General features: G+C 43.4%; 1 protein-coding gene across 5 annotated transcripts in view; it reads right to left on the bottom strand.

Moving 5' to 3' along the window:
- afap1l2 (actin filament associated protein 1-like 2) overlaps positions 1-16,852 on the bottom strand; it is a 140,871-nt gene that overhangs the window by 21,136 nt on the left and 102,883 nt on the right. For 4 of the 5 annotated variants that reach the window (XR_005036500.1, XM_036946701.1, XM_036946700.1 and 1 more), the window contains exons 13-16: positions 16,429-16,574; positions 16,145-16,259; positions 1,421-1,678; positions 778-1,132 (exon numbers count right to left, since the gene is read on the bottom strand). Coding sequence is in view for 4 of the 5 variants with exons in the window: in XM_036946701.1 (XP_036802596.1) it covers positions 778-1,132; positions 1,421-1,678; positions 16,145-16,259; positions 16,429-16,574 (874 nt within the window). In the remaining variant the exon portion in view is untranslated. The remainder of the gene's footprint in view (positions 1-777; positions 1,133-1,420; positions 1,679-16,144; positions 16,260-16,428; positions 16,575-16,852) is intronic. The other variant, XM_036946702.1, reaches the window with a different exon arrangement.

Raw genomic sequence — 16,852 nt, forward strand, 5'->3', positions numbered from 1 at the left:
CAGATAAACAAAATTAGATACCATGTTAGTGAACAGTCCACATCAGCTGGATCGGCGGGGATCCGTGTCGACAATAAAGGGTCCAGGCCAATTGACAAATAGGTGTTGTAGCCCAAGAATTAGCTGGTATACTTCGTCGGCTAGCCGGGAGATGGGCCTAGCTCGAAGCAAGCTCAAGGCTAACTGGTGCTTGCGTCGGGACAGAGGCGTTAGCCAACAATATCCACTCGGTTGCAGCTAGCTAGCTGCGATGATACGTAATGGTCCAGAGCTTGCGGCAGGAATCCAGTGATGTGGTAGAGAAAAGTAGCCTGATATGCTCTGGGTTGATATCGCTCTGTGCAGACTGGCAGGTATTGACCGAGCTGGCTGGTGTCCGAGCTAAAGGTGAAGACCGCTAGCAGTGGCTAACAATGACTAATAGCTAGTTAGCTGGCTAGCTGCTGATGGAGGTTCCAGTTCTAAAGTATAAATATAGCAGATCCATAGCACATTGGGTGACGCGGGTTGTAGGAAAGTATATTTAGTTCGTAGATGGAAAGTGAGTTTAAAATATATACGAAAAAAATGAAGAAACAGACTATTTACAGACTATTTACACGGTACAAGACAAACACACGTCCAACTGCTACGCCATCTTGGATAGGATAAACAAGTAGATATATTTATAGTGTGCCGGTTTCCATTCACTCTGTGTAAAAAGTTTCTACTTGATTAGAGTGACTGTTCAATTACATTGCTCTCCAATATCCTCTGTGTCTGTGGTTCATTTCTCACCTGTGGATAAGACTTTGGTCCTTTGGTCTCCACTGCTGGCACTCCGGCCTCTGAGAGGTTGGGGACTGTGCGGGGGAAGGCTGAATGCAAGAGTGGTAGCTGCAGGACTCTGAGGGGTTTTGGGGGGCTGTGTGTTAAGGGTAGTTGTACTGGGGGCCTGGGGGTGCTGTATGCCTGGACTGGCTCTTTTCTGGATGTCTTGGCTGAGGAGAGAGGTCTTTTGAGCCTGGGTATAGGGCTGTAGAGGGCTGGGAGACAGGGGGCGCTCCTGCTCAGGTCTGTTGGTGATAGCAGTGGGTTCCACTCCATTGTGGGATGGTGGAAGCTCTGATTCGGATATGATGCTAGAATCAACCTAGGAATGTAGATATGCATTACATTTAATGAATTATGTTATCTACACGTACAAACATTTCTCGTTTTATTCTAACAACATCCATACCAATATTATTTATAGCACAAGATACTAAACAATGGTATTGTTCAAACCTTTGTATTAAAATCAGGGTTAAGCTTAATTCAATTCAGATAATGAATTGATGCTCACTGAATTTACTTAAGATATCATTTAGACATTCTTAAATGATTACAATGGATACAGTATTAGCCTTGGGTTTAGATCCTGAATGATTTGGTTCCATACCTGGCTAGGGAGGTCTTGCTGCTCCTCAGTGGGGACGGGTGAAGAGCGGAGGGGTTCTTTGTTTGGGGACCCTATGCCACAGGACGTGTGCAGGAACGATCGTACAGGAATGAGGTCCAAGTAAACCCTGTCTGCTGCGTCCTGCCCTGCACTGTCCACCACCACCACATCGCCATCTTGACCACACGGTCCAGTGCTGTCTTGACGACATTGACCACTGCTCTCCTGATCATCCAGAAGACAGTTCTCCTCTGCATCCTGTCATGTTAGAAACAGAGGAAAACACAGCACTGAGATACTGCTTTTCCAGTCTCCCTGCATAATTATGAGTGATGAGAGGTGTTTCAGACATACAGTGCCTTGCGAAAGTATTCGGCCCCCTTGAACTTTGCGACCTTTTGCCACATTTCAGGCTTCAAACATAAAGATATAAAACTGTATTTTTTTGTGAAGAATCAACAACAAGTGGGACACAATCATGAAGTGGAACGACATTTATTGGATATTTCAAACTTTTTTAACAAATCAAAAACTGAAAAATTGGGTGTGCAAAATGATTCAGCCCCTTTACTTTCAGTGCAGCAAACTCTCTCCAGAAGTTCAGTGAGGATCTCTGAATGATCCAATGTTGACCTAAATGACTAATGATGATAAATACAATCCACCTGTGTGTAATCAAGTCTCCGTATAAATGCACCTGCACTGTGATAGTCTCAGAGGTCCGTTAAAAGCGCAGAGAGCATCATGAAGAACAAGGAACACACCAGGCAGGTCCGAGATACTGTTGTGAAGAAGTTTAAAGCCGGATTTGGATACAAAAATATTTCCCAAGCTTTAAACATCCCAAGGAGCACTGTGCAAGCGATAATATTGAAATGGAAGGAGTATCAGACCACTGCAAATCTACCAAGACCTGGCCGTCCCTATAAACTTTCAGCTCATACAAGGAGAAGACTGATCAGAGATGCAGCCAAGAGGCCCATGATCACTCTGGATGAACTGCAGAGATCTACAGCTGAGGTGGGAGACTCTGTCCATAGGACAACAATCAGTCGTATATTGCACAAATCTGGCCTTTATGGAAGAGTGGCAAGAAGATAGCCATTTCTTAAAGATATCCATAAAAAGTGTTGTTTAAAGTTTGCCACAAGCCACCTGGGAGACACACCAAACATATGGAAGAAGGTGCTCTGGTCAGATGAAACCAAAATTGAACTTTTTGGCAACAATGCAAAACGTCCCCACTGTCAAACATGGTGGTGGCAGCATCATGGTTTGGGCCTGCTTTTCTTCAGCAGGGACAGGGAAGATGGTTCAAATTGATGGGAAGATGGATGGAGCCAAATACAGGACCATTCTGGAAGAAAACCTGATGGAGTCTGCAAAAGACCTGAGACTGGAACGGAGATTTGTCTTCCAACAAAACAATGATCCAAAACATAAAGCAAAATCTACAATGGAATGGTTCAAAAATAAACATATCCAGGTGTTAGAATGGCCAAGTCAAAGTCCAGACCTGAATCCAATCGAGAATCTGTGGAAAGAACTGAAAACTGCTGTTCACAAATGCTCTCCATCCAACCTCACTGAGCTCGAGCTGTTTTGCAAGGAGGAATGGGAAAAAATGTCAGTCTCTCGATGTGCAAAACTGATAGAGACATACCCCAAGCGACTTACAGCTGTCATCGCAGCAAAAGGTGGCGCTACAAAGTATTAACTTAAGGGGGCTGAATAATTTTGCACGCCCAATTTTTCAGTTTTTGATTTGTTAAAAAAGTTTGAATAAACTTTAAATAAACCAATAAATGTCGTTCCACTTCATGATTGTGTCCCACTTGTTGTTGATTCTTCACAAAAAATTACAGTTTTATATCTTTATGTTTGAAGCCTGAAATGTGGCAAAAGGTCGCAAAGTTCAAGGGGGCCGAATACTTTCGCATGGCACTGTAATTATTCACCAAAGTTGCATTTTTAAATTTTCGCGCCGAGAGAGATCAACCAGTGACATCAGCGATTGATTGAACAGATTGATTGATTGATCAGCGATTGATTGTTGTGTAGCAATTTTTGTGGCCTTTGTGTTTCACCGATTGCACAATCATTCTAGCAGCGAGTATATATGGTTATCCTTGTTCTATAGAGACATTGGACTTGTCTCAACGATGTTCTGTCTGCCACAACATTGCAGGATATCTAGGTTGACAAATTTTACATGGCTTTGTAAAGACTACAGCCTGACGGGAGCCCTTCTTCCTTCTACAAATGTGTTCCTACCCTCAAAGGCGGGCTAGACCGAGGCGGTACTCGTTTCTACAGGTTCATGGGAGCAATTTTACCGTGCACTGTCTATTCATGACGATTGATTGGTGAGAAGCGTGCTTGAGAAGTTTTTGTTTTTTTCTGTAAAAAGCACTCTTTTTACATGAAGCAGTGTTGTTCAGTACAGTACAATTTATTTGATTCGGCCATAACAGGGCTTGCAAGGACCACTACAAGTCAAGCTAGGAAAATTGAGCTAGCTAGTATGTATATAATGGAGTTTGATCAAATCTTTTATATAATATTTTTTTTTACAAGTCTATGACAAGTGACTAAATGATTCAAGCTGCATCAGAAAACAATCATGAGGACTTCAAATACTGCATCAATTCATTCTGATATTCATGAAATGTATTTGGAAGTAACTAGCTACAACCTTACTGCTAAAACAGATGACGCAGGGAGTTGGTGCATCATTTCAACTTACTTGTTGGCAAGTAACCATGTTTCAATAAAACTGTAAATTAGTCTGTCAATATAGCAAATAAGTAGACATGGTGTGTATCCAATAAAAAGTGTATTTGCTCTGGAGAATGAGGTGAATTTTCATAGCAGTATGCAGGATAAGTTTTTCACATTGCTTTACATTTAATCCAAGTAAGAATTCCCCGTCTTAGGTCAGTTAGGATCACCACTTTATTTGAAGAATGTGAAATGTCAGAATAATAGTAGAGGGAGATTTATTTAAGCTTTTATTTCACATTCCCAGTGGGTCAGAAGTTTACATACACTCCATTTGAATTTGGTAGAATTGCCTTTAAATTGTTTAACTTGCGTCAAACATTTCTGGTAACCTTCCACAAGCTTCCACAATAAGTTGGGTGAATTTTGGCCCATTCCACCTGACAGAGCTGGTGTAACTGAGTCAGGTTTGTAGGCCTCCTTGCTTGCACACTTTTTCAATTCTGCCCACAAATTTTCTATGGGATTGAAGTCAGGGCTTTGAGATGGCCACTCCAATATCTTGACTTTGTTGTCCTTAAGCAATTTTGCCCCAACTTTGGAAGTATGCTTGGGTCATTGTCCATTTGGAAGACCCATTTGCGACCAAGCTTTAACTTCCTGACTGATGTCTTGAGATGTTGCTTCAATATATCCACATCATTTTCTTTCCTCATGATGCCATCTAATTTGTGAAGTGCACTAGTTCATCCTGCAGTAAAGCTCCCCCACCACATGATGCTGCCACCCCCGTGCTTCATGGTAGGGATGGTGCTCTTCGGCTTGCAAGCCTCCCCCTTTTTCCTCCCAAAATAACGATGGTCATCATGGCCAAACAGTTCTATGTTTGTTTCATCAGACCAGAAGACATTTCTCCAAAAGTACAATCTTTGTCCCCATATGCTGTTGCAAACCATAGTCTGGCTTTTTTTATGCCGGTTTTGGAGCAGTGGCTTCTTCCGTGCTCAGCGGAATTTCAGGTTATGTCAATATTGGACTCGTTTTACTGTGGATATAGATACTTTGTACCTGTTTCCTCCAGCATCTTCACAAGGTCTTTTGATGTTGTTCTGGGATTGATTTGCACTTTTCGGCACCGAAGTACGTTCACCTCTAGGAGACAGAACGCGGTTCCTTCCTGAGCGGTATGACGTGGTCCCATGGTGTTTATACTCGCGTGCTGTTGTTTGTACAGATGAATGAGGTACCGTCAGGCATTTGGAAATTGCTCCCAAGGATGAACCAGACTTGTGGAGGTCTACAATTTATTTCTGAGGGCTTGGCTGATTTCTTTAGATTTTCCCATGATGTCAAGCAAAGAGGCACTGAGTTTGAAGGTAGGCCTTGAAATACACCCACAGGTACACCTCCAATTGATTCAAATGATGTAAATTAGCCTATCAGAAGCTTCTAAATCCATGACATAACTTTCTGGAATTTTCCAAGCTGTTTAAAGTCACAGTCAACTTAGTCTATGTAAACTTTTGACCCACTGGAATTGTGATACAGTGAATTATAAGTGAAATATTCTGTCTGTAAACACAAAGTAGATGTCCTAACCAACTGCCAAAACTATAGTTTGTTAACAAGAAATTTGTGGAGTGGTTGAAATACGAGTTTTAATGACTCCAAGCTAAGTGTATGTAAACTTCAACTTCAACTGTACGTACATACATACACACACCCAACCCTATCCCCACAAACAACCACAAGCTCAGATGTTCAACTGTTGTTCCATCCCCGAGCCCAACTCAAGAAAGGACTTGATGTGCGAATGTATAGACAGTTGTAGCTGTTTGAGAAGGCATGCAAAATTTAGCAAGAATGGGGAGATTTGATTGACCAATGTCAAGTCCTAAGTGATGGTGCTCAGATACACCCCCTTCCCCTGAAACACGCTGGTTGATATAAATGAAGCGCTGCTCTCGGATCAGCCTTCTCCACTCAAATCTTACCTTAACAATATAATTATTTCATAATACTGACGACGGATCAGCTCTTAGATAGACTACACATCATGAAATTAATTGAGACAAATTACAGACAGTAGCCTACAAGTAGCAAAATATAACTAATTTGAACATGAAATGTATTTATTATTAAAATAGGCCTACAGCCTACTGTTTATATTTTAATGCAGTTATCATTTGAAGCATATTTTTACAAGTCACTTGTTTGTATCAATTGCAAAAACATTGGCAACTTTGTGTTTGTAGTCAACTTTCTTCTGAAGTTATCGGTTGTCACAGAGAATGGATAAACCATGTGACTCATATTAGCGGAGATCTTCTGTGTATAAAGCATCTAACGACTGACTTAGTTGTTCTACCAGAGGTCTGAGGCAGACGTTAGATTCCGAGCATTTTCAAGTGCAACGTTAATAACAATGGTTTTGGGAAACAGCTGTTAACCCATGACTGCGTAACTGTGCACGACTTCAACACCATCATCAAGTTTTCTACCGACACAACGGTGGTAGGACTGATCATCGATGATGAGGCAGCCTATAGGGTGGAGGTCTGAGACTGGCAGTGTGGTGCCAGGACAACAACATCTCCCTCAACATCAGCAAAACAAAGGAGCTGATCGTGAACTACAGGAAATGGAGGGGCGAACACGCCCCTATCCACATTGATGAGGCTGTAGTGGAGCAGGTCGAGATCTTTAAGTTCCTCTGTGTTCACATCACTAAGGAAGTAACATGGTCCACACACACCCACACAGTTGTGAAGAGGGCACGTCAGCGCCTCACTACCCCCACTGGAGGTTTTATATTTTTTGCACGGGCCCTCAGATCCTCATAAAGTTATAAATCAAATCAAATTTGATTTGTCACGTGGGCCGACTACAACAGGCTTCACCTTACAGTGAAATGTTTACTTACAAGCACTTAACCAACAACGCAGTTAAGAAAAATAAGTGTTAAGATACATTTTTTAATAACAAATCATTCAAGATCAGCAGTAAAATAACAGTAGCAAGGCTATATACAGGGGGTACCGCTACAGAGAGCATCTTGACTGGCTGCATCATCGCTTGGTACGACAACTGTAAGGCACCAGACCGTAAGGCGCTACAGAGGGTGGTCATCCAGCAGTGTCAGAGGAAGGCCCAAAAAATGTAAAAGACTCCAGCCACCCAAGTCATAGACTATTCTCTCTGCTACAACAAGGTAAGTAGTACTAGTGCACTGAGTCTGGAACCAACAGGACCCTTAACAGCTTCTGCCCCCAAGCCATAAGTATGCTAAATAGCTAATCAAATGGCTACCCGGACTAACTGCATTGAACCTTTTTCGTACTAACTTTCTTGCACTGACTCTATGCACACACACTGGACTCTACCTACACACTCACACATACTTACACTGACGTCCGAACACACACACACACACACACGCGCACACTGATAAGATGACGCAGACGAAGATGGCAGCATTGCAGCATTTAGTTTTTTCATGTACTATTTTTAACATTATTAGCTCAGGAAATGTTTTGTGTCATTACATACAGCCGGGAAAAACTATTGGATACTAGTGGCGGTAACTCACCAGAAGTACCAGCATTACGACCAGGAATATGACTTCCCTGGAGCAGATCCTTTGTACACTCTCCCCAGAGCAATAGAACTTACTCAAGAGGCCAACAAAAAACATCGCCGGCGGAGGAGAGGCACTCGAGGCGGCCTGCTGGTTCGACTTAGGAGGTGTGCACACCACCCACTGCTTCCGAGTATATTACTCGCTAATGTTCAGACATTGGATAATAAAGTTGATGACCTTAGAGCAAGGATTCCTTTCCAGAGAGACATTGGGGCCTGACACACACTTTGTTTAACGGAAACATGGCTCTCTCGGGATACTCTGTCGGAGTCAGTAAAGCCAGCAGGATTCTCAGTACATCGCGCAGAAAGGAATAAATATCTCTCCGGGAAGCAGAAGGGCAGCGGGGTGTGTTTCATGATTAATGACGCATGGTGCAATTATATGAACATACAGGAACTCAAGTCATTTTCTTCACCCGACCTAGAAGACCTCACAATTAAATGCAGACCATATTATCCCCCAAGAGAATTCTCCTCCGTCATCGCCACGGCCGTTTACATCTCACCTCAAGCAGAAACCTTGACAGCCCTCAAAGAACAACACTGTACTTTATGCAAACTGGAAACCACATATCCTGAGGCTGCATTTATTGTAGCTGGTGATTTTAATAAAGCAAACCTGAGGACTAGGCTGCCGAAATTGACTGTCCTACTCGCGCTACTAAGACTCTCAACCATTGCTATTCAAACTTCCGGGATGCTTATAAGGCCCTCCCCCGCCCTCCTTTCGGCTAATCTGACCACGACGCCATCTTGCTCCTCTCGTCCTATAGGCAGAAACTGAAACAGGAAGTGCCGTGCTTCATCCTATTCAACACTGGTCTGACCAATCGGAATCCATGCATCAGGATTATTTTAATCACGCGGACTCTGATATGTTCCGGGTAGCATGTGATAAAAATCTAGACGCAAACACAGACACGGTGACTGAGTTCAGAAGGAAGTGTGTAGGAGATGTAGTACCCATTATGACTATTAAAACCTACCCTAACCAACTGAACGTGGGAACCACCACATTAACTTGTTTGGGATAGCTGGCAGCATTTTCCCTTTTGGATGAATAGCGTGCCCAGAGTGAACTGCCTCCTACTCAGTCCCAGTTGCTAATATATGCATATTATTATTAATATTGGATAGAAAACACTCTGGAGTTTCTAAAACTGTTTGAATGATGTCTGTGAGTATAATATAACTCATATGGCAGGCAAAAACCTGAGAAAATCCAAACAGGAAGTGAGAAATCTGAGGTTTGTAGTTTCTGAACTCACCCCTATCGAGCACACAGTGGGATATGGGTTATTTTTCACTTCCTAAGACTTCCACTAGATGTCAGCCGTCTTTAGAACGTGGTTTCAGGCTGCTCATGTGAAGGGGGGCCAAATGGGAGATGTTTTACTAAGGGGTCTGCCTACAGCCTCGATCTCAGTCATGCGCTTTCACTTGAGAGGTTGCTCTCGTTCCAGTGCAATTCTACAGACAATGGAATTCTCCGGTTGGAAAATTATTGAACTTTTATGATAAAAACATCCTAAAGATTGATTCTATACTTAGTTTGACAAGTTTCTTCGACCTGTAATATAACTTTTTGAACGTTTCGTCCGAATGGACCAGATCGCGCTTTTGGATTGTTTACCAAACGCCCTAACAAAAGAAGCTATTTGACATAAATGATGGACATTATCGAACAAAACAAGCATTTATTGTGGAACTGCGATTTCTGGGAGTGCATTTTGATGATGATCATCAAAAGTAAGTGAATATTTATAATGCTTTTTATGAATAATGTTGACTACCCAACATGGCGGATATTTCTCTGGCTGGTTTGGGCTCTGGGTGCCGTTCTCAGTTTTTTTTAAATCTGACACAGCGGTTGCCTTAAGGAGAAGTGTATAATAGCTGTATTTTCATCAACATTTATTATGAGTATTTATGTGAATTCATGTGGCTCTGCAATATCACTGCATGTTTTGGATTTACTGAATCTAACACGCCAATGTAAAATAAGATTTTTGGATATAAATATGAACTTTACTGAACAAAACATACATGTCTTGTGTAACACAAAGTCCTATGAGTGTCATCTGATAAAGATCATCAAAGGTTAGTGATTCATTTGATCTGTATTTGTGCTTTTGTGACTCCTCTCTTCGGCTGGGTAAATGACTGGGTTTTTCTGTGAGTTGGTGGTGACCTAACATAATCGTTTGTGGAGTTTCTTTCTTTCTTTTTTGAAATCAGACACTGTGGCTGGATTAACGAGAATTGTATTTTTAAAATGGTGCCTAATACTTGTATGTTTGAGAAATTTGATTTATGAGATTTCTGTTGATTTTGTATTTGGAGCCCTGCAATTTTATTGGCTGTTGGCGAGAGGTTCCACTAGTGCTAGACAGGTTATACAATGGAAAGGCGACTGGTAATATGGCAGAATATAAACAGTGTAGTTATTCACTCCGCAAGGCAATGAAACAAGCTAAACATCAGTATAGAGATAAAGTGAAGTCGCAATTCAACGGCTCAAGACACGTATGTGGCAAGGACTACAGACAATCACAGACTACAAACGGAAAACCAGCCACATCGCGGACAACAACGTCTTGCTTCTGGACAGGCTAAATACATTCTTTGCACGCTTTCAGGATAACACAGTGCCACCGACACGGCCCGCAACCAAGACGGCATCCCTTGGCCCTTTCTAAGAGCATGCTCACACCAGCTGGCTGGTGTGTTTAAAGGCATGTTCAATATTTCCCTATCCCGTCTGCTGTCCCCACATGCTTCAAGTGGGCACCATTGTTCCTGTACCCAAGAAGGCAAAGGTAAATGAACTTAATGACTATCGCCCGTAGCACTCACCTCTGTCATCATGAAGTGCTTTGAGAGACTAGTCAAGGATCATATCACTCTACCCTAACTGCCATCTTCAATTTGCTTACCACCCCAATAGATCCACAAACGATGCAATCGCCATCACTCTGCACACTGCCCTCTCCCATTTGGACAAGAGGAATACCTATGTAAGAATGCTGTTTATTGACTATAGCTCAGCATTCAATACCATGGTACCCTCCAAACTTGTCATCAAGCTCGAGACCCTGGGTCTCGACCCCGCCCTGTGCAGCTGGGTGCTGGACTTCCTGACGGGCCACCCCCCAGGTGGTGAGGGTAGGTAACAACATCTCCACCCCGCTGATTCTCAACACTGGGGCCCCACAAGGGTGCTTTCTGAGCCCTCTCCTGTACTCCCTGTTCACCCACGATTGCGTGGCCATGCACGCCTCCAACTCAATCATCAAGTTTGCGGACGACACTACAGTGGTAGGCTTGATTAACAACAACGACGAGACTGTCTACAGGGAGGAGGTGAGGGCCCTCAGAGTGTGGTGTCAGGAAAATAACCTCACATCGTCAACAGAACTAAGGAGATTATTGTGGACTTCAGGAAACAGCAGAGGGAACACCCCCCTATCCACATCGATGGGACAGTAGTGGAGAGGGTAGTAAGTTTTAAGTTCCTCGGCGTACACATCACGGACAAACTGAATTGGTCCACCCACACAGACAGCGTTGTGAAGAAGGCGCAGCAGCAGCCACTTTAAACAATGCCACTTAATATAATGTTTACATACCCTACATTACTGTTCTCATATGTACAGTATGTTAAAAACCTATTAACGAACACAGAGAAAGAGCAGAAGTGAAATTTTCCTTTAAATTTAACACTGGCCCAGTGTCTATACTGGTCACACTTAGTGTAAGCTTTATTTCCCAGAGTGCCTTGCCTTTCGAGTGAATTGTAGAGTTACCACCCATGATTGTTGCATTCATCTGTTTTCAGTACAGTGGCTTTCACCAACTGAAATCCTAAGTGAATAATTTATAATTCAAATAAAATGATTTAACACAATTCAACAAAAATATAATAAGGCCTGATTTTGTGAAGAGGGCACGGCAAACCCTATTCCCTATCAGGAAACTAAAAAGATTTGGCATGGGTCCTGAGATCCTCAAAATGTTCTACAGCTGCAACATCACTGCCTGGTACGGCAATTGCTCGGCCTCTGACCGCAAGACACTAGAGGGTAGTCCTGTCATCCAGGACCTCTACACCACACTACATCTTTACTCACCCATTGTTCACCTAATACCTATTTTGCACTATTGGTTAGAGCCTGTAAGTAAGCATTTCACTGTAATACTACACCTGTTGTATTCGGCGCACGTGACAAATAAACTTTGATTTGATTCTGAGGGCTGAGTTTTACCCTAATACAGTGGCCTGAAACTCATGGTTTTCAGGCTTGAAACTCACATTATAATGACTTACAAAGTGATGTGTAATTCCTATTGTAATCCAGCCAGTGTGGGGATATCCAACATTTTGAATTTAATTTCACCCGCAACTTGCATTTAGAATGACTTCCAGGTTGGGAAGACTAAGATATTAGTGATGTGCAGATTGTGAACAATTCGTTATTTTTGAACAACTCCTTTTACTCGAGAGTCATGATACATTTTTCTTAGTGACCCGTTAATTTTAATCGTTCGTTTGACCTGCTTGCCGCAATGAATTCTACAGCAGGATTAATATGCGATACTCCGGAGACATGCTCCGCCACCGGCTATCATGTGCAGCACAAAGAAGAAAAATACTCGATCTGATAAATGATCGTATGGTCCAAGAATGAAAGCAATCCATTTATTATTGAATGTTATCGATGGACACTGCTTTATAGAAAAACATACTCAGTCTGTCTCTGCGCAACACTCAAACTTGAGAACGAATCGTTTGGGTGGCTGATGCTGTTCGCAAACAATAGCCTATTAATTCATCAATCATGCGAAAACATAAATATTGAAATAAACAATTCTAAAAATCAACCAGCAAAAGAGCATGCTGGGAAATATGATAATGATGGCCGTGGTTTTGGTATGGCAACTGCTTGGCCTCCGACCGCAAGGCACTACAGAGGGTAGTGCGAACGGCCCAGTACATCACTGGGGCCAAGTTTCCTGCCATCCACTACCTCTACACCAGGCGGTGTCAGAGGAAGGCCCTAAAAATTGTCAAAGACTCCAGCCACCCTACTCATAGACTGTTTTCTCTGCTACCGCACAGCAAGCGGTACCGGAGCGCCAAGTCTAGGTCCAAGAGGCTTCTAAACAGCTTCCACCCCCAAGCCATAAGACTCCTGAACACCTAATAAAATGGCTACACAGACAATTTGCATTGTCCCCCCTCTTTTACACCGCTGCTACTCTCTGTTGTTATCATCATCTATGCATAGTCACTTTAATAACTCTACCTACATGTACATATTCCCTCAACTAACTGGTGACCCTGCACATTGACTCTGTAACGGTACCCCCCTGTATATAGCCTCGCTATTGTTATTTTACTGCTGCTCTTTAATTACTTGTTACTTTTATTTCTTATTCTTGAGCCGTTTTTTAAAATTTTCACAGCATTGTTGGTTAGGGGCCCATAAGTAAGCATTTCACTGTATTGTATTCGGAGCATGTGATTAATAACATTTGATTTGAATCAACACTAGAAATGTTACACTAAAAGATCAACACTAGTTAACACTGGCCAATTTGCTGTGAGCAAATGTAGCACATATCAACACACTCAGAGATACATTATGTTTCCATTAGCTCTCTGCACTCCAAACTAGAGTACAACCTGAAAGAGCAAGAAGCTATACACACTAAGTTATACACACCCCATACACACTCAGGTTATACAACTGATGTACAACACATTGGACACAGATATTTCTGTCATACAATGGTGAGTTTGTCTGCACATAAATGTTTGCACAACCATTGTGCTGTGTGTCTCAACGAACGCTGTGTGACCTTTTCTGGGCAGACATTGTGCTGTTGTGTCAAATGGGTTGTGCATAAAATCAAATCAAATTTATTTGTCACATACACATGGTTAGCAGATGTTAATGCGAGTGTCGCGAAATGCTTGTGCTTCTAGTTCCGACAATGCAGTAATAACCAACGAGTAATCTAACCTAACAATTCCAAAACTACTACCTTATACACACAAGTGTAAAGGGATAAAGAATAAGTACATAAAGATATATGAATGAGTGATGGTACAGAGCGGCATAGGCAAGATGCAGTAGATGGTATCGAGTACAGAGATGAGTAATGTAGACAAAGTGGCATAGTTTAAAGTGGCTAGTGATACATGTATTCCATAAAGATTCCATAAAGATGCAGTAGATGATATAGAGTACAGTATATACATATGAGATGAATAATGTAGGGTATGCAAACATTATATTAAGTAGCATTGTTTAAAGTGGCTAGTGATATATTTTACATCAATTCCCATCAATTCCCATTATTAAAGTGGCTGGAGTTGAGACAGTGTGTTGGCAGCAGACACTGGTGGTGGTGGCTGTTTAACAGTCTGATGGCCTTGAGATAGAAGCTGTTTTTCAGTCTCTCTGTCCCAGCTTTGATGCACCTGTACTGAGCTCGCCTTCTGGATGATAGCGGGGTGAACAGGCAGTGGCTCGGGTGGTTGTTGTCCTTGATGATCTTTATGGCCTTCCTGTGACATCGGGTGGTGTAGGTGTCCTGGAGGGCAGGTAGTTTGCCCCCGGTGATGCGTTGTGCAGACCTCACTACCCTCTGGAGAGCCTTACGGTTGTGGGCGGAGCAGTTGCCGTACCAGGCGGTGATACAACCCGACAGAATGCTCTCGGTTGTGCATCTGTAGAAGTTTGTGAGTGCTTCTGCTGCGCCTTCTTCACGATGCTGTCTGTGTGGGTGGACCAATTCAGTTTGTCTGTGATGTGTACGCCGAGGAACTTAAAACTTACTACCCTCTCCACTACTGTCCCATCGATGTGGATAGGGGGGTGTTCCCTCTGCTGTTTCCTGAAGTCCACAATAATCTCCTTAGTTCTGTTGACGTTGAGTGTGAGGCTATTTTCCTGACACCACACTCCGAGGGCCCTCACCTCCTCCCTGTAGGCCGTCTCGTTGTTGTTGGTAATCAAGCCTACCACTGTAGTGTCGTCCGCAAACTTGATGATTGAGTTGGAGGCGTGCGTGGCCACGCAGTCGTGGGTGAACAGGGAGTACAGGAGAGGGCTCAGAACGCACCCTTGTGGGGCCCCAGTGCTGAGGATCAGCGGGGTGGAGATGTTGTTACCTACCCTCACCACCTGAGGGCGGCCCATCAGGAAGTCCAGTACCCAGTTGCACAGGGCAGGGTCGAGACCCAGGGTCTCGAGCTTGATGACGAGTTTGGAGGGTACTATGGTGTTAAATGCTGAGCTGTAGTCGATGAACAGCATTTTCACATAGGTATTCCTCTTGTCCAGATGGGTTAGGGCAGTGTGCAGTGTGGTTGAGATTGCATCGTCTGTGGACCTATTTGGGCGGTAAGCAAATTGGAGTGGGTCTAGGGTGTCAGGTAGGGTGGAGGTGATATGGTCCTTGACTAGTCTCTCAAAGCACTTCATGATGACGGATGTGAGTGCTACGGGGCGGTAGTCGTTTAGCTCAGTTACCTTAGCTTTCTTGGGAACAGGAACAATGGTGGCCCTCTTGAAGCATGTGGGAACAGCAGACTGGGATAAGGATTGATTGAATATGTCCGTAAACACACCAGCCAGCTGGTCTGCGCATGCTCTGAGGGCGCGGCTGGGGATGCCGTCTGGGCCTGCAGCCTTGCGAGGGTTAACACGTTTAAATGTTTTACTCACCTCGGCTGCAGTGAAGGAGAGTCTGCATGTTTTGGTTGCGGGCCGTGTCAGTGGCATGGTATTGTCCTCAAAGCGGGCAAAAAAGTTATTTAGTCTGCCTGGGAGCAAGACATCCTGGTCCGTGACGGGGCTGGTTTTCTTTTTGTAATCCGTGATTGACTGTAGACCCTGCCACATACCTCGTGTCTGAGCTGTTGAATTGCGATTCTACTTTGTCTCTATACTGACACTTAGCTTGTTTGATTGCCTTGCGGAGGGAATAGCTACACTGTTTGTATTCGGTCATGTTTCCGGTCACCTTGCCCTGACTAAAAGCAGTGGTTCGCGCTTTCAGTTTCACGTGAATGCTGCCATCAATCCACGGTTTCTGGTTTGGGAATGTTTTAATCGTTGCTATGGGAACGACATCTTCAACGCACGTTCTAATGAACTCCCTCACCGAATCAGCGTATTCGTCAATGTTGTTGTTTGACGCAATACGAAACATATCCCAGTCCACGTGATGGAAGCAGTCTTGGAGTGTGGAATCAGATTGCGTTAAACAACATCAGTGGTATAAACTGTGTGTACGTGGCTGAATTAATACTCTTGAATTTGTTGTTGTATATTGATGTGGTGAGCTCACCTCTAGTTCGCCCTCTATAGAAGCCACATCGTCATAAATGTCATCTGAACCGTGGGGAGCCGAGGAAAGGCTGTCTTTGTAGGGGCTAGGCTCTGAGTACCTCCCCTGCATCAGACTGAAGAATACACACACATATTACTGTATAAGCTCTCTCTCACACAGTCCTGTACAGCTAACCACACACACACACACACACACACACACACACACACACACACACACACACACACACACACACACACACACACACACACACACACACACACTGTGATGAATTAACTAACTACAAGGAGGTCTTGGCTGCATTGACTATGCTGGAGATCCTCTCAGAGTTGACATAGTCATAGGTGAGTTCTTCAGGGTCTGTCTTAGTCCCAGTCTGAGATAGCAGAAGACCCAGCCAGTGACCCATATCAGCTGACGACTTGGCCTGGGAGTGGAAAGCGGCATAGAGGAGAGAACAAGGGAAGAGGGGAGGAGAGATGGGAGCGGTAATCGACAAAAGAGGAGAGGGAGAGGACAGGAAAGAGGAGGAGCGCATTTTGAAAACACAGTCTTTTGAAAACACAGCCTTGATTATAACATAAAAAATACGTAGATGAACCAACAGGTGGCAGTCATGTCAAGGCTTTAGTCTGAAGATCACCCAAAATAAATAAAAATCCATTCACAGGAAATGAGTTAATTATCAATTTTCTGCAGCACATT

This window comes from Oncorhynchus mykiss, chromosome 16 (genome assembly GCF_013265735.2).
Source record: "Oncorhynchus mykiss isolate Arlee chromosome 16, USDA_OmykA_1.1, whole genome shotgun sequence".
Taxonomy (NCBI): domain Eukaryota; kingdom Metazoa; phylum Chordata; class Actinopteri; order Salmoniformes; family Salmonidae; genus Oncorhynchus; species Oncorhynchus mykiss.